The sequence below is a fragment of the Drosophila subobscura genome, chromosome E (genome assembly GCF_008121235.1).
Source record: "Drosophila subobscura isolate 14011-0131.10 chromosome E, UCBerk_Dsub_1.0, whole genome shotgun sequence".
In the NCBI taxonomy this organism is placed as follows: domain Eukaryota; kingdom Metazoa; phylum Arthropoda; class Insecta; order Diptera; family Drosophilidae; genus Drosophila; species Drosophila subobscura.
This window is the reverse complement of record NC_048531.1, coordinates 3,520,134-3,537,870: the sequence shown is the minus strand read 5'-3', so window position 1 is coordinate 3,537,870 and position 17,737 is coordinate 3,520,134. Positions and strand designations below refer to the sequence as shown.

The window sequence follows — 17,737 nt, the reverse complement described above, 5'->3', positions numbered from 1 at the left end:
CAGTGGATACAGCAAACGGCGACCAGTGTCAAACAGAAAGTACAATGTCGTTGGTTGTGGCTCTAATTGCCATTGTGGTGTCGCTGATTCTGTTTGCGGCTCGACGTCGACATGGCTACTGGCAGCGTCGAGGTATCCCGCACGATGTGCCCCACCCACTATTCGGAAACATGAAGGATTGGCCAAAGAAGCAGCACATTGCAGTGATCTTCAAGGACTACTATCGAAAGTACAAGAGCGCCAACTACCCGTTTGCTGGGTTCTACTTCTTTTTCACCAGAACCGCTGTGGTCACAGACATCGATCTGGTGAAGCGTGTGCTCATCAAAGACTTTAATCATTTCGAGAACCGAGGCATATTCTACAATGAGATTGACGATCCCCTCTCGGCGACGGTGTTCAGCATTGAAGGCCAGAAGTGGCGTCATCTGAGGCACAAGCTGACGCCCACATTTACATCTGGCAAAATGAAGCACATGTTCCCCATTGTCGTCAAAGTGGGTGAGGAGATGGACAAGATCTTCAGGGACAGAGTTGGAGGTTCTGGAAACGTTCTGGAAATCGTTGATCTGGTGGCTCGCTACACCGCTGATGTCATAGGCAATTGCGCCTTTGGTCTGAATTGCAACAGTCAACAGAATCCTCAGGCGGACTTTGTTACATTTGGCAAGCGAGCCGTCACCGAACATCGCTATTGGGGTCTGTTGGATTTCTTTATATTCGGTTTTCCGAAGCTATCGCGTTCCCTGCGCCTTAAGTTCAATGTGCAGGAGGTGGAGGACTTTTACACAAAAATTGTGCGAGACACCATCGACCATCGCTTGAGGACCAAGGAAAAGCGCAATGACTTCATGGACAGTCTGATTGAAATGTACCAGAAGGAGCAGGAGGGCAACTCGGATGAGGGTCTGACCTTCAACGAGCTGCTGGCCCAGGCATTCATATTCTTTGTGGCCGGCTTCGAGACGAGCTCCACTACCATGGGATTTGCTCTCTACGAGCTGGCCCAGAACCAGAATACTCAGAATATACTGCGAAATGAGATCAACGATGTTCTGGCCAAGCACAACAATGAGTTCACCTACGAGGGCGTCAAGGAAATGAAATACCTGGAGCAGGTTGTAATGGGTAAGTTATGATAATTACCTTTTGTTTCTTTAACTGCAACTTTTGATAATTCTCCTCCAGAAACTCTTCGCAAGTACCCGGTGCTGGCGCATCTAACGCGTAAGACGGATACGGATTTCTCCCCCGAAGATCTTAAATATTTCATTGCCAAGGGAACGACTGTCGTCATCCCAGCTCTGGGTATTCACTACGATCCTGAAATTTATCCCGAGCCAGAGAAATTCCAGCCGGAGCGCTTCACGGAGGAGGCGATCGCCGCCAGACCCGCCTGCACCTGGCTACCCTTTGGCGAGGGTCCTCGCAACTGCATCGGCCTGCGGTTTGGCATCATGCAAACCTGTGTGGGCCTGGCCTACCTTATTAAGGGTTACAATTTCAGTGTCACTTCGGAGACACAAATACCCATGAAGATGGTGCTCAAGAGCATTTTACTGTCGGCCGAAAATGGAATCCATCTTAAGGTCGAAAAGGTTTCCAAATAAAGCAAATTAAATATTTTGCTGTTAATATTTTTGTTTAACTTTGGTCTTATGTTATGGCTAGAACTTAGCACTCTTAAATATCATTAAAATACTAGCACGCGCCTTAGCATTGAGTCAACTTTACAGAAGATATGATTAGATTGCAGACTTTGGTCTGATCGGCACTATCAGGTTTCGTTTTAACCACGTTTTGAGTTATAAAGCCGGCTATAGCCGGGTCGGTACAGCGACAGGTTCTGTTTAATTATAAATATAAGGAACAGAACACAAATGGTGATCTTTGGTTGCCTTCACTTGAAACCTGTTTGCGCCAATTTATTTGCGCAGTGTACATATTCCATTCCTCAGACTCAAACATTATGCGAGAGCGCTCATTTTATGCCGCACAAGTGAAAGAGAAAGAGAGCTTGTGTTATCATTAAGAGAGCTTTGCAAAGCTCGAACTATTTGGCTTCCAACGGTGACTGTCACTTAATGTGTTTTATTTGATTCCAGACCATGAAGCAACTATAAAGGAGATCTCGTCGGTGGCAGAGTTACTCGCTACTTTCCCCAATTTTCAGTGCTCGTGTGCTTGTCAATGCGGAAGGTTACAGCGAGAGCCCTTTCACTCGCACTTTTCACTCGCAAGTTTCCCTAGTTTTTGCCGACGAGACCTCCTTTATAGTTTCTTCATGTTCCAGACTATGAGCTGTCGACTCTTTATTGGATAGAAGAAAGAGCGCCGAGCAAAGAGAGCTGCGACTATAAAATGCCTTCCACGTTACGGGCTCATTCAGTATTTTCGCTATGGCCATTGTAATCGTATTGCTGGTCGGTGTTGTAACACTCGCCGTATGGTGGGTACATCAGAACTTTTCATACTGGAAACGTCGCGGCATTCCCCATGACGCACCCCGTATTCCTTCCGGCAATACTGCCGAGCTCATGAAGACACGGCAAATGTCGGATCTCTTCGGGGAGACCTACTTCAAGTACAAGAACAAGACCGATGGACCGTTTGTTGGATTTTACCTATATTTCAAGAAAATTGCAATTGTGACTGACATCGATTTCGTGAAAACCGTGCTGATCCGCGAGTTTGACAAGTTTCACGACCGCGGCATATTCCATAATGAACAGGATGATCCCCTGACCAACCACCTGGTGGCAATCGAGGGGCAAAAGTGGCGACAGCTCCGCCAAAAGATGACACCCACATTCACCTCGGGCAAGATGAAGAATATGTTCCCCTCAGTGCTGGAAGTTGGCGATGAGCTGGTGCGGGTGTTCGCCGAGAAAGCCCAAGGAGGTCCACAGCTGCTGAATGTCGCCGATTTCGTGTCCCGCTTCACCGCCGATGTGATTGGAAGCTGTGCCTTCGGCCTGGAGTGCAACAGTTTGCGGAATCCCGATGCTGAATTTGTCACCATGGGCTCGGCTGCCATCAAGGAGCGGCGCTATGGCAAAACTGTCGACTTGTTCATCTTCGGGGCACCCAAGCTGGCGGCCAAGTTGCGCATGAAGGCCACTGTGCAGAAGGTCGAGGATTTCTATATGAAAATCATTGGTGAAACTGTCGACTATCGTATAAAGAATAATGTCAAGCGAAACGATTTCATGGACATGCTGATCGACATGAAGAAGCAATACGATGGGGGCAACAAGCAGGATGGCATCACATTCAACGAGCTGGCTGCACAGGCCTTTATCTTCTTCTTGGCTGGCTTTGAAACCTCTTCGACTGCGATGGGCTTTGCCCTCCACGAACTGGCCGTGCATCAGGACATTCAGGATAAGCTGAGGAAGGAGATTGACGCTGTGATGGCGAAACACAATGGAAAATTGAGCTATGACAGCATGCGCGAGCTCACATATCTGGATAAGGTCATCGATGGTGAGGCAGTCTATTTTTAGCGATCATTTAGATTAGTTTTAATTAATTTTGCAATTTCCATCCCCAGAAACACTACGAAAGAATCCAGTTGTGGCCCATTTGATTCGCATCTGCACACAGCGGTACGAGCATTCCAATGCAAAGTATTTCATTGAGCCCGGCACTGGCGTTGTCATCCCCACCTGGGGCATCCATCATGATCCTGAGTTCTACCCGGAGCCAGAGAAGTTCATACCCGAGCGTTTCGATGAGGATCAAGTGCAGCAGCGACCGCCCTGCACTTTCCTGCCCTTCGGAGATGGTCCGCGAAACTGCATTGGCCTGCGCTTTGGCCGCATGCAGATCGTGGTCGGACTGGCCCTGCTCATACACAATTTCAAGTTTGAGGTCCACCCCACAAAGACTACGGTGCCGCTCAAGTTCAGGGTCGACGATATTCTGTTGAGTGCCGAGGGGGGAGTCCATCTGAATGTGAGCAAGATTACACCATGACATGTAAAAATGTAGATTTGGTCTCAATATTTACTTAAGCTTCAATGAAATAAATGGCGCATTGGCAGACGGTACATAAAAAACAATCAGAATAGTCTCAGGGTGAGAATTGTGGCCTAGAGGGAATTTCGCACAAAAATTGTCTCGTAACAAATGAATTAACTAACATCAGACTCCCCACACCAATTTTCGCATCGTAGACAGCAGAGAACTGTTTTTAGATTAGCTGCAAACAGATAACTATTTAGAGAGAGAGTCTAAAACCTGTTACAAACCTGTGAGTATATGTGGACCCACACTTACACAATTGTAGATAATCGCAGTTACTCGTACAACAAAAATCACTACGCAGATAGCAAAACAAGTAAACCTTTTTTCAGACATTTGCGCGAGCTTTACAACAAGTGAAAACTAATCCAAACACAAGTTTCGATTATAATTATCAAATGACAATACGCGGTAGGGTTACTGCTAAATATTTTTTCATACTTTTTCTAGGCGTAAAAGATAAGAAATAATGTTTGAATACAATTTTATTATTATCGGCTACGGGCGACTCTACATGACTCATTTAAATGCAAAAAAATAGTTGAGCTTTATATTTATAGAAATTTTAGCTTCCCGTACACCAATTAACCTCAGACCTTGTACGCTTGATCAATCATGATGTAATACCAAACAAATTTATATAGATTAAATGTAGATTTGGAGGTAACCTGATCTAAAAGTTGTTGTATGCGGGATACACGAGTATATGTTACATATATGTACATATATAATTGTTATACACGTTCCACTCTCAGTGAAATGCCAGTGGCACTGGCTATCAGAAAGCTCTCCATGTTGTAGGTCATAGGAATAGTCGTCTCGTCGCACACGGAGAACTTGAAATCCTTGAGCAGCATGGCCATGCCAACGCGGGCTTGCATCTGGCCAAAACGCATTCCGATACAGTTGCGGGGACCATCGCCAAAGGGCAGCCACTCCACCGAGTCGCGGCTCTTGACGCGTTCCGCCGAAAAGTTGTCTGGGTTGAAGACATTAGGGTTGGGGTAGAACCTCTCATCGCGATGCATGGGGCCGGCTGGTATCAGAATGGGCATACCCTTCTTGATCACATATTTGGGATTGTCCGGCACCACATAGTCCTCCAAACATTCGCGATTCAAGACGGGTAGAACGGTGTACAATCGAAGGGTTTCTAACGTAAAGAAATGGGTAAGTGGAGAGTAACTTTGAAAATTAAGCTCTGTGTCACTCACCAGATATCACCTGATCGAGGTAGACTAGATCCTTCATGCTCTCGTAGGTCAATTCACCATTATACCTCTGAATAACCTCCTGGCACTCCTCCCTCGCCCGCTGCTGAATTTCCGGGTGCTGAGCCAGCTCGTACAGAGCAAAGCCCATCGTGGTCGAGGAGGTCTCAAATCCAGCGGCAAAGAACACAAAAGCCTGGGCGGCAATCTCCTCAATGGTGAGGTTGATGTTATCACCCGCCTCGGACTTAATTATTTGATTGTTTTTCAGATCGATCAACTGATCCATAAAGTCGTTGCGTCGTATCTGGTTCTGTTCCCTGAACTTCACCGTCTCCCTGACGATGCGCATGAAAAACTGCTCGATGGGTTCAGCTGTCATCTTCAAGTGTAGCTTCCGGGACAGACGTGGAAAGCTGTTCAGGAAGCCGATGCCAAAAGATCCATGGCGCTGCTCTGTCAGAGCTCGACGACCCATCAGACGGAACTCGGCCTCGGGATCCTTGAGACTGCTGCAGTCGATGCCAAAGGCACAGGTGCCAATCACGTCTGTGGTGTATCTGGCCAACAGTTCCTTGACTTCAACGATGGGCGACTTGTCCACCATCTGACCAAACACATCGGTGAACTCATGACTCACCCTGACCACGGTGGGACACATGTACTTCATTTTACCCGACGTGAATGTGGACGACAGCTTGTTCCTCATCGACCGCCACTTGTGTCCATCCAGCAGAAACAGCTGCCCCGACAGTGGATCATCCTCGGGATTGTGGAAGAATCCGCGATCCGTGAACTTGTTGAAATCCTTGATCAAAATGAGCTTGGCCAGTGAGGGCTCCAGTACGAACACAGCAGGCCGCTGGAACCAATAGAAACCGGCAAAGGGTCCACTCAGCCGGAACTTCTTGTAGTAATGTATCCAGACATCGTTGAACGATCGCTCGGTGCGCAATCCCCCCAGGCTGCCCAACAGCAAGTGCGGCTCCTCGCAGGGTATGCCCAGATTCTGCCAGTAGTGCCTGGTGCGATGCCATAGCAGTAGCAGATATCCAGCAATCGCCACCAGCGCTGTCAGCAGCAGTGTACTCACACCCACAACCATAGCGATAATATATACTACTTAAGTATATAACTACGTATTTAGGTTTGTTTATTTGTTCCCGTTCGTGGCAGTCAAGTGTGCGAACCTCCTCGTTCTCGGGAACTCACTGAGCACCGAAACGTTCTCCGACTGCTTTAAATGCCCCACGCGAAACTCAACTGTCATTGTGACCGATGGAACCGAATGCTATTGCCGAAGAATTACGGAGAACAAAAGCTGATTATGTATGTGTAGACACGAGTATGTTGTATAGATAGTGGTGACAGGGTGCTCTATTCAAGCACACGACTGATTCACACACGAAAGCAACGAACGATCGCCCTATGGTCAAACAACTCAACCTGCCCCAACAAAGCTTTCTAAAAGATGAACACTTGTTGATTTTTGATTTACTTTGGCATCGTTTGAATGGCTAATACTCTATTAAGTGTATATATATGAAGATAATGAAACTCCTTCAGTGTCACACTGCCTCCACTTTGAGCTGAATACCCTCGACACCAAGTACAAAACTTTTGGGATTGTACACCAATGGATCCGCAGTTTCCGGGCAGGTGGAAAATCGGAAATTTCTTATAAGCAAAGCTAGACCAATGAGCGCCTGCATCTTGCCAAAGCGAAGTCCAATGCAGTTGCGGGGACCATCGCCAAATGGAAGCCAGGTCACAGAGGGTCGCTTGGCCGTTTCCTCGGGGGAGAAACGCTCGGGCTGGAACTCGTACGGCTCCGGATAATAGTTGGGATCAAAGTGTTTAGCCGATGATGGAATGATGACCGATTGTCCTGCTTCAATGACGAAGTTTGGATGGTCAGGAACAACAAATCGCTTATTGGCCTTGCGTTCCAGATGCGGTACAATGGTATAGAGCCGTAGGGTTTCTGAAAACAAATTGAAGAATTACAGACTGCTTTGACTGCGAATTTAAGTAATCTACTAACCGAAGATGACCTGGTTGAGGTACTTGAGATCCTTGGTGGACTCGTAGGTGAATTTCTGGTCGTGTTTCTCCATCACTTCCTCCAGCTCAGCCCTCACTTTGTCTTGTATGTGCGGATTCCTGGCCAGCTCATACAGAGCATAGCCCATGGTGGAGGAGGAAGTCTCGAATCCAGCAATGAAGAATACAAAAGCCTGGGCCAGAATCTCTTCGATGCTCAAACCATCGACCACTTCACCATTTTCCAGTTGAACCTTTTGATTCTTCATCTCAATGAGCAAATCCATGAAGTCATTCCGCTTGATGTTTTCCTTCTCCCGCACCGCCACAGTCTCATAAACAATGCGCTTGTAGAACTCTTGAATATGGGCAGCCGTTCGTACCATACGCAGACGCCTCGCCAGCTTCGGATAACTCTGCATGAAGGCGAGCAGTAAGGAGCCATGACGTTTGTCCACAAATGAACGCTTCCCCATCATCAGAAACTCGGCGTTTTCATCCCGCAGACTGTTGCACTTAATGCCAAAGGCACAAGTTCCGATCACGTCCACAGTGAATCGAGACACGAGGTCGCGAATTTCCAGACTAGCATTTTTTTTCACCTTCTCATGCATGACTGTGATGAGCTCGTCGGCCACGGACACTACCGTGGGATACATGAACTTCATTTTGCCAGCAGTGAATGTGGAGGATAATTTGTTCCGCAGGATACGCCACTGCGGTCCATCCAGACTGAAGAGATGCGCTGAGATGGGATCATCTTTCTCGTTGTAGAAGAGCCCCTTGTCGCTAAAGTTTGAGAAGTCCTTGATCAGAATGTGTTTGACCAGTTCCAGATCCAGAATGAAGGCCGCCGGCTTTTGGAAGATGTAGAACCCAACGAAGGGTACCTTGCTCTCTCGATATTTGTTGTAGTAATCCCTTAATATCTCGTGCATATTCCGTTTGGTAAATAGGCCCTGCACATTGCCTTGAATCAAATGAGGCGGATCGTGCGGGATCCCCCGACGCTTGAAGAACGACAATCGGCGGTAGACATAGTAGGTCACGATCGCCAGCAGAGCGACAGCTATCTGGAAGAGTATATAAGTCACACCCATGATGGAACCGTTGAGACTCTGACCGGACTGATGTTGGATCGCCAGACGCTCTGCCTTTAAATACTGAGAAAATGAAAACGCTCAGCATGACGAGGCAACATCTCGAGTCAACAAGATTGAGTCACTTATAAGTTATGAACTGCTGTCGGTGAGCGTGATTCTTAATCTCAATGTTTACCATTCATGTTGAAGCAGACCTTTGTGGCTGCAAGCAAATGTGGGCACCTACTTACTGATGGGTAAGATAGGGAAAGTACGTGGCAAGAAAGAAATCGAAAGTTATTATTTCAGTGACTTACATTCATATTTATATCTATTTTCCAACAATAAATTCTATTATATTCTTGTAATGGTTTCGTAATCCATTAATCGTAATTGTTGAAAGTGCATTGATTATATTGTCTATAGACAGTAAACTGTAGTGAGACACAATCTGTAATGTACCGTCCATCCCCCCCTTATCTAACTTCACGCTGTTCTTGTTCAAATCTTTCCGTTGGGGGAACATTATATCGTGTGTTTGTGATGATATTGTTAGCTTTAAGATAGTTGTGTCTTCTACATATAAAAACGAATAGAAACGTGTAAGACGGTTCGTACGCGTCACAACTTTAATTACTTTTGAAACAAACTTCATTCAGTGTGATATCACATGAGTCTTCTGAGAACGAGGCGTCAAACAAGACGAACGGACAGATGGACAGACGGACAAACAGACATGGCTTTATCGACTCGGCTATTGATGCTGATCCAGAATTTATATTATGTATGAAACGCTTCCTTCTGTGTGTTTTTCAACCACATTTACAATATACCCTATTTACTCTTCGAGTACGTATCTATCAGATCACCAAATTGGGATCCGATTGGATCACTATTATAGCCACAATGAAGAAAATAATTTGCAGAGGCAGGAGGCCTCGTCGGTGGCAGAGTTACTCGCTGCTTTTTCTTACTGTCAGTGCTCGTTTGCTTGTCGACGCGGAAGGTTGGTTGCGGACAAATTTTTTTTTCAAATTTTTTCAAAATGTTAATTTTTTCATAACAAAGACCACTATTATGTAGCAAACAATTAAAAATTAAATTATGAAACAATTATTATGTTTTTTCACATTGCCTTCAAATGATTTATCAGCACACTCCCTTGTCGTTGCCCTCACACTTACAGCGAGAGCCCTTCCACTCGTACTTTTTACTCGTACATATTTCTTAATATTGCCGACGAGCCCTCCTTTATAGTTTCTTCATGGCCCTGACTCTGCAAAGTGTGTCTCTAGGGGAGGGTGGCGAGCTAAAGGAGCGTGTTGGCGTGAGCAGTGTTGTTGATGTAGATGACAGATGAAGAAAAAATGTAAAATTTGAGTGCCGGGTATAAAAGATGTGACGCGTAAGAAGCGTCTCACACGCCCCTTCTCGTTATTACTGGAAAGATAATGATAACACAGCGACGTTGGCGTTGATATGTTCATATAATCTTTAGTGCCCGGCAATTAGTGCTAATTGCTACGAGTGCGTATGACACATCTATGTAAATGAGTACATTCATTTGAATAATAGTTGCACTCGTTATTAATGTATATCAAAGTCTATCAATCCAGCCTACCACAACAGAACTTTGATAGTAGCAAGTTTTTATATGCTTTACAACCGTTTAATTGTTTTGTATTTACATAAATATGTTCATATATTAATTGAGATAAAGATGGTGACTTGGTCATAGTGCCTCCACTTTGAGCTGTCCACAGCAAGTACAAAGCTGTTGGCTACAGACACCATGTGGAGGATAAATGTGTTTGACCAGCTCCAGATCCAACATAAAAGCTGCCGGCGTTTGGAAGAAGTACAATCCTACAAAGAGAACTTGGCTATCTGAAGATCTAGTGTAAGTATTTTCCGTGTATTTAACACTTCCTGCATATATGTATTCCCTAGAAGATCCCCGGACGCTTGAAAAATGTCAATGCGGAAAAAATGCGCTCAGCATGACGTTGTCTGTGCAAACATGTCTTTTGGTTCAACTGCGTGAGGCCTGATTCTTAATCTCAATTCTTAATCTGTACATTCAGTAGCAGCGATTTGTTGTTGCAAGCAACTGTGAGGCAGCACTTTATGGGTACTGTAGGCCAAGCACATATGCAGATACAAATGGTAATTATAAAGGGGGGAATCAAGCGAATTTTCATTCATATTTACATCGGTTTTCCCATTAGGAGAGTTCCTCTCGAGAAATTATAATTTAAGCTGATATGATGCTATAGTCAATACACGGTAGGCAATCTCTACTGTACCATGACGAGCCCTCTCTTTATCAGCTGTTTCAGGAAACCCTCGCGAATACAGCGTCATATCCGTATCAGTGCCTGCAACTTCATCATTTCTAGTTCTGGTGTGTCCATCAATGGGACATGATTTACAGTTGTGGACTTAGTATATAATATTGGCAACAACCCTGGCTACGAGTTAGCTTTGGTTTCAGTCTCATTTTTGTTTGACAATTGATTAGATTTCAAGTGCGGATATGGGCCGCAACAACAAATACAATTAAACCTGTCAGCTTTTTGTGCTTATTTTTTGTTGTTTGTGTTTCGTTTGTTTTCGGCTTTGTGGATGAGCTTTTCCTTTGTTGATATTTTATTTTTTTGTTATGCCATTTAATCGCTAATTGAGCGTAACATTCGTCGAGTTGGAGGAATGCAAAGCACCAGAATATCGTTAGTTCTCACATGCAAATTATTTACAATTTTCGATTAAATGGTACACATTTTTTTGGCACAGTGTAAAAGCCAGGTACAAATACTTGAAGAAAAAATGTTTATTAAAATACACTTGCCAACTGATAACAAACCAAAAAGAAACTTAAGAGTAGGTTCTGAACGATAACAAATTGGGGGAACTACCAAGGTGAACACTAAAACGCCCTACAATGAAGGTTGGAGCTCTAAACTCTAGTAAATTAGAGCCTTGCGTTAAAACTTTTAAACCAAATTGATTAGTTTCTTTAGATTTAAAGTAATTGTTAAATAATTGTTTGCTTATCAAATAGCTGTCCATAAATGGCTGGTCCATACTCTGTGCCAGATGGTAAACGAGAATATCTCATTGCCCCACCAACATTTAAAATGAAGAAATAATACGAGTATCCCCTCCATCCATCCATCTGTCTGTCTGACTGGCCTCACTCCGACGCCCACGTACCGTCTGTGGAAGTCCATAAGCTTCAGTGTAGCGCACACTTCAGAAAAAGCAACAAATTAAAAGCTCCCACCAGGTCGGTCGCTCGGTCGGTCTCGCGAGCGAGTATCGTAAATAGTTACTTTTCTCCAACGCACTCAGTCGAAAAACGCGATCCGGTAATGAACGTAAGAACGCTCCGGGGAATGCATTAGATCATAGTCGGTGACACTACGACTGCGGTGGCCGAAAGAGAGACGGAAACAAAGAGAGTCTCAGTGCGCGAGTGGGAGAGACAGACAGACTGTGTTTGTGTGTGCGTGTGTGAGCAAAGGAAGGAAGTAGAGTCCCAGAAGCACAAGGGATTTCCATATAATTATATCTACATGTGATTTGTGGCAGAAAAACGCTCATTATGCAGAATATGTGGATAATATTTCTGATTATTGGGCTGGTGGTGCTGGGCCTACTGATTCTGCTTGTTATGGCAGCGCGTTATCAGCGTGACTATTGGCGCTATCTGAACATTCCCCACGAAAGGCCGAAAAAGCTATGGCCCATCGTTAGGCAAATAGTGACACAGACTCTCAGTACCGAGGCGATGAAGACGGCTCATTACTCGGCACTCTACACCAAGTTCAAGGGCGGCGGACCGTTTTGCGGCTTCTACGCACTACTACAGCCGCGGGCTCTGATCCTGGACCGCGAACTGATCAGGCAGATAATGATCAAGGACTTCTGGAACTTCAATGACCGCGGAATGTACTGCAATCAGAAAACGGATCCGCTTTCGGGTGATCTGTACGCCATGCGAGGACAGAGTTGGAAGGAGATGCGACAGAAGCTGGACCCCAGCCTGGAGAGCGATCGCATGGCCTGGCTGTATGGCGGTCTGTACGAAGAGGCGGCACATCTGCTGCTCACCGTCACCTCTACGCTAATGAAGCAACCGCACTCCACGCTCCACATACAGAAACTAATGCGACAATATGTCCTCTCGGCCCTGGCCAGGTGCGTCTTTGGCCTGGATGCCGAGCAACGACTAAAGTATCCCCTGGAGGACTTTGAGAAAATGACAGAGATGGCCGTGAGTAGTCACAAGCATGGCTATTTGATGAATCTGATGATGATCCGCTTCCCGAACTTCTGTCGCATTCTGCGCATGCGTCGTACACCCAAGCAGGCGGAGACCTACTTCCTCAATTTACTCTCGGACATTGTGGATCAGCGCGAGGCTTCCGGCGTTCGCCATCAGGATTACCTGCAGCTGCTGGTGGAGATCAAGGCACTGGAGCAAATCACCCATCAGTATGAGGCGGACAAGGAGCTGAAGACGCATCTGCAGAACGAACTGGCTGCCCATGCTGTCGTTTTCCTGAAGGCTGGCTACGAGCAAACGGCCAATACCTTGTCCTACATCCTCTACGAGCTGGCACTCCACACAGACGTGCAGGCCAGGGTGCGGGAAGAGATCAAGAAGGCCATGGAGCGGCATGACAACAATCTGAACTATGAGTGCGTCCAATCGTTGGCATACCTGGGCCAGGTCATCAACGAGACGCTCCGGATGCATCCCATCACGCCGTACATACTCCGCCGCACCCTCACCGACTACCAAGTGCCCGATCATCCCAACTATATACTGGTCAAGGAGCTGTTCCTCATCATACCCACACATGCCATACACCACGATCCGGACATCTATCCAGAGCCCGATGAATTCAAGCCGGATCGATGGGGTGGCCCGAGGGACTCGTTGCAGGAGCAGGGCACCTGGTTCGGCTTTGGCGTGGGCGCCCGCTGCTGCATTGGCATACAGTTTGCCCAGCTGCAGCTGCGCCTGGCCCTCGCCCTGCTGCTCATGGAGTACGAATTTACGCTAAACTCGCGAAAGCCGCTGGTCAGCCTGGAGGATGGCATTGCACTGCAGCTGACGCCATTGGGGATCATCGAGCCAGGCAACGAGGAGCGGGCTATCTGAGGGAAATTAGTTGTAAATTTAGAAAGTAGGGATACAGAATTTAAACCATGAACAAAGTATAGAAAGCAATTTAAAACGAAAAATGTCTAGGTATAAAGTGTGGAGGACTAGAGAGACACAAAAAATGGCATTCTTACTTAATATACTCGTCTGTGCATTGTTTTATGTAATTCATTTATTTATTTTCGAAAGAGCAAATAGTTTGCTTTAAAATATGTAACTTTGCCGTCTTACAGTAGTACTTGGTAGAAGTATAATTGATTTATTAAAATATTTGTCCTTTTGATTCGTATTTACTCGCAATTATTGTTAGGTAAATATCGTTTTGTTGCATTGTCGTTTGCCGATATGGTTGGTTGGTTGGTTGGTTTGTGTGGTGTGCAGAGTTGAGCTTATTAGCGTAGCGTATATTAAAGACATTGTTTAAAAATAGCTGGCTGCTTTCGTTGGTTAATCGAAATTAGAGTTACGGCTAGAGGCCGTTTTACGTGTTAGCACTAAAATTAATACAAATTAATAGTAAATACGCGAAACTAAAGTCTAGTTATAAGTCTAAGTTAAGTTTCATTTCCGTTTTCTGTAAGTTTCGATATGGAATGTGTTTTGCTTTGCCACTTCTACGTTTTGTCCGGGCAGCTCTACAAAAATGCTAATTAAATCGCTATACACTAACTGGTTTGTTCGACAATTTGGCCGCTAATACAAGATGGCTTTACTCCGGTGACTGGCGGCTGTGCAGCGCCATGGTGAGGAGCGAATTCCGGGCGGTCTCCCCACGATTGGGCAGCTTGCTGCGCAGCATCTGCTCGTGGACATAGAGGAGCAGGCCCACATCTCGATGACCTGCCTGCCAGGCAATCTTAAAGGCCGTGCTGCCATCCTATTAAATTTTGTATGTATAATAAAAAGTGCAACAAATGCCTTGAGTTCTGTTACTTACCACATCTTGTATCAGGGAGTCGCAGTCTGGACTGGACAGCAAATGCTTGACCACATCCACACGCCCGTGCTCGGCGGCGCACATTAGAGCCGTGCTGCCGTCCTCGTCCTGAATGTTTATATCTGCTCCGGCTTCCAGCAGCATGGCGACCATGTCGCCATTACCATGCGACACAGCGAGCATCAGTGCGGTCTGGCAGTGCTGCAATCAGAAGGCGGACGGGGTTCGGTTAGTAGGGGAACAACGATCAGATGTCTAGAAATGTGATTTTGGGGTTTTGGCGGCCCCTTACCAACCTTCTTGGCGCGTATGTTGACATCGGCCATCTTGAACAGTCGCTCCACGACTGTCCGATGGGACGGTTGCTTTAACTTGGCCAACGATACGAGCATCACGCACGTGTATCCGGCGTTATTCGTTTGGTTTACATTGCAAACCTTCGAATCCAGCAGAATGGATACCACGTCAAAGTTGCCGTGCGAGACCGCATAATGCATGGCTGTGTTGCCCTAAAATATCGAAGGGAGACATACAAATATATTCGACTCTTAAACATGGATTACAGCACAGAACTTACATTGTTGTCGGAGAGGTTAACGCAATACTCCAGCAGGGGCACTGAGAGCGACTCAAAGTAGTCCAAGTGGTCCTCCACCTCATGTGGATCGGCCTTGCCAGTGCTGGAGTTTCGGAACCAGTGCTCCTGGATTGTCGTCTTTGATAACTTGAGGCTCTGCGAGGAGATAGGCTTGGCCCCCATCCTCTTTAGCAGTGAATCATTGATGACTTTGAGTGCATCCGCCAGGCTCTTGGGTATCTCGGTTCTAGAAATGGAACACTTTGATAATCTCAATCGGAAAAGGTGTGTTCATCCAACTCACTTCTTGCGTGGCTCGGCCTCCGCCTGGGCCAGCTGATGAAGCTGCGCCTTTGTGGCCGGTCGCTCGATGACAGTCACCTGGGAATCCTCGCTTTGACTAGATTTTAGCGGTGTGCTCGACTTTTTTCGTGCTCCCTGAGCAATCTGTATATCCAAGGGCGGCGAGGAGCCACTGGAAATGCTCATGGCCTGCTCCTGTTCCTGCTCCTGCTCCTGCTCCGGTGAGGCCGACTTTGTTGTGCCCGATGTTGTGGCCGAGGAGGTCATGAGTGGTGCGGGGGAGGCATCGCGTGACCAGCTGATGCTCACACGCTTCTCCTCGCGCACAATCAGCTCATCGTCACCCACCTGGCTGAGGTCCAATGAAGTGTTCTGTTTGCTGGACGGTTGTCTGATAAAACTTTGTGACTCTCCCGACGTATCGGAAGATTGGAAACTCGACACAGTCGGTGGCTTCTCCTGCAGGGAGCTGGAATAAAACAATTTCGTTACTAAGCGGTTGAGAATTAGTGTGGGAGCAACCCACGTTAGCAGCAATGCCGAGCACCCGCTGACCAGCAGCGGGTAGCACGTGAAACTGCTCAGGCTGGAGAACATTGGCAAAACCATGCGGAAAATCAAAACCCAAACAAAAACCAAAATAAGCGATAAAAGAAGCGAATGGCACGAATGTGCCAAAGCAAAAACTAAAGCCTGACTGAAGGTCATCCAACGGAGATGTTCCTTCTTCCAGGTAATCCCTCACTGCGCAAGACCAATTTTTGTTTACATTTGGGTTCGTCTCTCACAGAGCGTAGCGACATGCAAAAGCTTGCAAGCGAGTGAGTGGGTTGTGTCTGAGCTAAAAGCTCACGATACAAAAGCTTTATCAAGCAAGCTTTTACAGTGAGCCGCAGTCGACTGAAGGGAGAAACAGAAAGCACGTGAACTCACCTCAGTCGCGTTTTCCGCTCCGCTTTGGGACTATCGGGCGTTTTTGTTGGCGTGGCCAGAGTGTAGGTATTCTGCCGCTTGAGCTCCCTGCGCACCGGACTGGGACTAGTGATGTGTTTGGGTCGCGGTATGCGCGAGTCCGCCGACGTGGAGCGACGCACTATGCCCGGCTTGGACGGTGCGGGTGATGTCTCTGGGCTGACCTTGCAGAAGCCCTTGGCCAGGTCCTGGATGGCCTCCTTGCAGGAATCACAGTAGTTGGCGGCACATGCAATCGAGATGTGTGGCTTGACAAGCTCGCCGCAGCCCACATCCCGTTTGCGAATTTCATCCGTGTTGCAGGCAGAGTGGGTGGTGGCGGGTGCCTTAAACGGTTCCGGCAACGGTTTCTGCTCCGGCTGATCCGTGTTGCAGGCTGTGTGACGTGTTCGAGGTCGTGGCACAGACTCGGCCACCTGTTCCGTTTTTGTGGCGCTACGCGAGAGGCGCTGCAGGCCGTCGGTATCGGTTTGCCGATTGCTCTGCTCTGCCCCACACTGCACCACCGCGTGCTGCTGCTGCGGCGTCACCTGAGCGCCGGTTGAGCGAACCGTCTTCATCGCAGTCTGACTCGCAGCACTGTGCACCATGGTAATTGGCGTCTGACAGCCCACAGCCTTCCGGATGAGGGTTAGCGATTCGTTCTCTCCGAGGCTGAAGGTGTTGCTGCGTCCCAGCATCTGTGGCGCTGACTTCGCTGGCTTCTCCGTCGTGGGCACTTCCGGACCGCAGCCCACTGATCGCTTGCTGATGGCACACTTCTCGCATAGCTCTTCGTCGATGCGGTGCTCGGAGCTGCCCACAGTGCGCACATCTGGCTTGCAACTGGTGAAGTTCTCCCTCGTCGCGGGCTTGGCACTGACTCCCACATTGTACTTGAGCTTCGGGCGCTCCGCCATCGTCTGCATGCCCGAGTCCCGCTGCTCCCGCTTCGGCACGTACATCTGTGTGCCCACTGTGATGAGCTTCTTCAGCTGCTGCTGCTGGTGGCTGCTCAGGGCAACACCGATTTTCTGCTCCAGCTCCGCTTGGGAGTAAATGGCCGCGGCCTCTTGAGTGGCCATGTGACGGGTGCTCAGTGTGGAGCCAACGGCCACGTCTCGGGTGGCTGTCACCCGGGTGGCCGCCTGGGTGGACACATCGCGACGAATGACGCTGGGCGAAGGCGACGCCGAGGTCGAACTGCTGCGCATGCGTGCCCCCAGGCTCTCCAGCGAGATGGGACTTATGCGCTGTGGCGTGAACTGCACGGGTGAAGCGTTCTTCAGGCCCGGACTGGGAGGTGATGGTGTCTGTCTTTGTCCCCGCACCAGCTCCTCGTTCTTGCGCAGAAGTCGCTGCTTCTCCGAGCGCAATGAATTGAGTTCCAACTAAGATAGGGAGTCGTTGATGTGAGCTCAGGAATATACATGG

At 47.5% G+C, this 17,737-nt stretch overlaps 6 protein-coding genes across 15 annotated transcripts in view; 3 read left to right on the top strand and 3 right to left on the bottom strand.

The window, feature by feature from the left end:
- LOC117890985 (cytochrome P450 6a8) overlaps nucleotides 1-8,410 on the bottom strand; it is an 18,816-nt gene extending 10,406 nt beyond the window's left edge. The window contains exons 1-2 of one of the 2 annotated variants that reach the window (XM_034796134.1): nucleotides 7,282-8,410; nucleotides 6,810-7,221 (exon numbers count right to left, since the gene is read on the bottom strand). In XM_034796134.1, the coding sequence (XP_034652025.1) occupies nucleotides 6,810-7,221; nucleotides 7,282-8,380 (1,511 nt within the window). In that variant the 5' untranslated portion in view covers nucleotides 8,381-8,410. Of the gene's footprint in view, nucleotides 1-6,805; nucleotides 7,222-7,281 lie in introns of those variants that run through there. The other variant, XM_034796135.1, reaches the window with a different exon arrangement.
- Nucleotides 16-1,635, top strand: LOC117890987 (probable cytochrome P450 6a23). The gene is made up of 2 exons (XM_034796138.1): nucleotides 16-1,128; nucleotides 1,189-1,635. Exons 1-2 carry the CDS (start codon nucleotides 45-47, stop codon nucleotides 1,608-1,610), a joined length of 1,506 nt encoding a protein of 501 aa, XP_034652029.1. The 5' UTR covers nucleotides 16-44; the 3' UTR covers nucleotides 1,611-1,635.
- Nucleotides 2,342-4,061, top strand: LOC117890986 (probable cytochrome P450 6a20). Its single transcript, XM_034796136.1, has 2 exons — nucleotides 2,342-3,486; nucleotides 3,554-4,061. Exons 1-2 carry the CDS (start codon nucleotides 2,400-2,402, stop codon nucleotides 3,976-3,978), a joined length of 1,512 nt encoding a protein of 503 aa, XP_034652027.1. The 5' UTR covers nucleotides 2,342-2,399; the 3' UTR covers nucleotides 3,979-4,061.
- The window catches only part of LOC117890983 (probable cytochrome P450 6a21), a 20,305-nt gene continuing 7,301 nt past the window's right edge, over nucleotides 4,734-17,737 (bottom strand). Inside the window, exons 2-3 of one of the 2 annotated variants that reach the window (XM_034796133.1) lie at nucleotides 5,241-6,372; nucleotides 4,734-5,179 (exon numbers count right to left, since the gene is read on the bottom strand). In XM_034796133.1, the coding sequence (XP_034652024.1) occupies nucleotides 4,761-5,179; nucleotides 5,241-6,342 (1,521 nt within the window). In that variant the 5' untranslated portion in view covers nucleotides 6,343-6,372 and the 3' untranslated portion in view covers nucleotides 4,734-4,760. Of the gene's footprint in view, nucleotides 5,180-5,240; nucleotides 6,456-17,737 lie in introns of those variants that run through there. The other variant, XM_034796132.1, reaches the window with a different exon arrangement.
- On the top strand, nucleotides 11,696-14,204 carry LOC117890981 (probable cytochrome P450 317a1). Its single transcript, XM_034796130.1, has one exon. It carries the CDS (start codon nucleotides 11,967-11,969, stop codon nucleotides 13,530-13,532), a length of 1,566 nt encoding a protein of 521 aa, XP_034652021.1. The 5' UTR covers nucleotides 11,696-11,966; the 3' UTR covers nucleotides 13,533-14,204.
- LOC117890980 (KN motif and ankyrin repeat domain-containing protein 1) overlaps nucleotides 13,693-17,737 on the bottom strand; it is a 25,257-nt gene continuing 21,212 nt past the window's right edge. For 7 of the 8 annotated variants that reach the window (XM_034796125.1, XM_034796123.1, XM_034796121.1 and 4 more), the window contains 6 exons: nucleotides 16,286-17,694; nucleotides 15,354-15,821; nucleotides 15,050-15,296; nucleotides 14,769-14,981; nucleotides 14,473-14,673; nucleotides 13,693-14,412 (listed from right to left, as the gene is read on the bottom strand). In XM_034796125.1, coding sequence (XP_034652016.1) covers nucleotides 14,245-14,412; nucleotides 14,473-14,673; nucleotides 14,769-14,981; nucleotides 15,050-15,296; nucleotides 15,354-15,821; nucleotides 16,286-17,694 — 2,706 coding nt within the window. In that variant the 3' untranslated portion in view covers nucleotides 13,693-14,244. Of the gene's footprint in view, nucleotides 14,413-14,472; nucleotides 14,674-14,768; nucleotides 14,982-15,049; nucleotides 15,297-15,353; nucleotides 15,822-15,878; nucleotides 15,962-16,285; nucleotides 17,695-17,737 lie in introns of those variants that run through there. The other variant, XM_034796129.1, reaches the window with a different exon arrangement.

Bases quoted from the DNA above. Each gene is read 5' to 3' on its own strand.
- LOC117890987 (XM_034796138.1), top strand. From the start codon at position 45: ATGTCGTTGGTTGTGGCTCTAATTGCCATTGTGGTGTCGCTGATTCTG. The intron at 1,129-1,188 runs GTAAGTTATGAT...ATTCTCCTCCAG, and splicing joins CCTGGAGCAGGTTGTAATGG to AAACTCTTCGCAAGTACCCG.
- LOC117890986 (XM_034796136.1), top strand. From the start codon at position 2,400: ATGGCCATTGTAATCGTATTGCTGGTCGGTGTTGTAACACTCGCCGTA. The intron at 3,487-3,553 runs GTGAGGCAGTCT...TTCCATCCCCAG, and splicing joins TCTGGATAAGGTCATCGATG to AAACACTACGAAAGAATCCA.
- LOC117890981 (XM_034796130.1), top strand. From the start codon at position 11,967: ATGCAGAATATGTGGATAATATTTCTGATTATTGGGCTGGTGGTGCTG.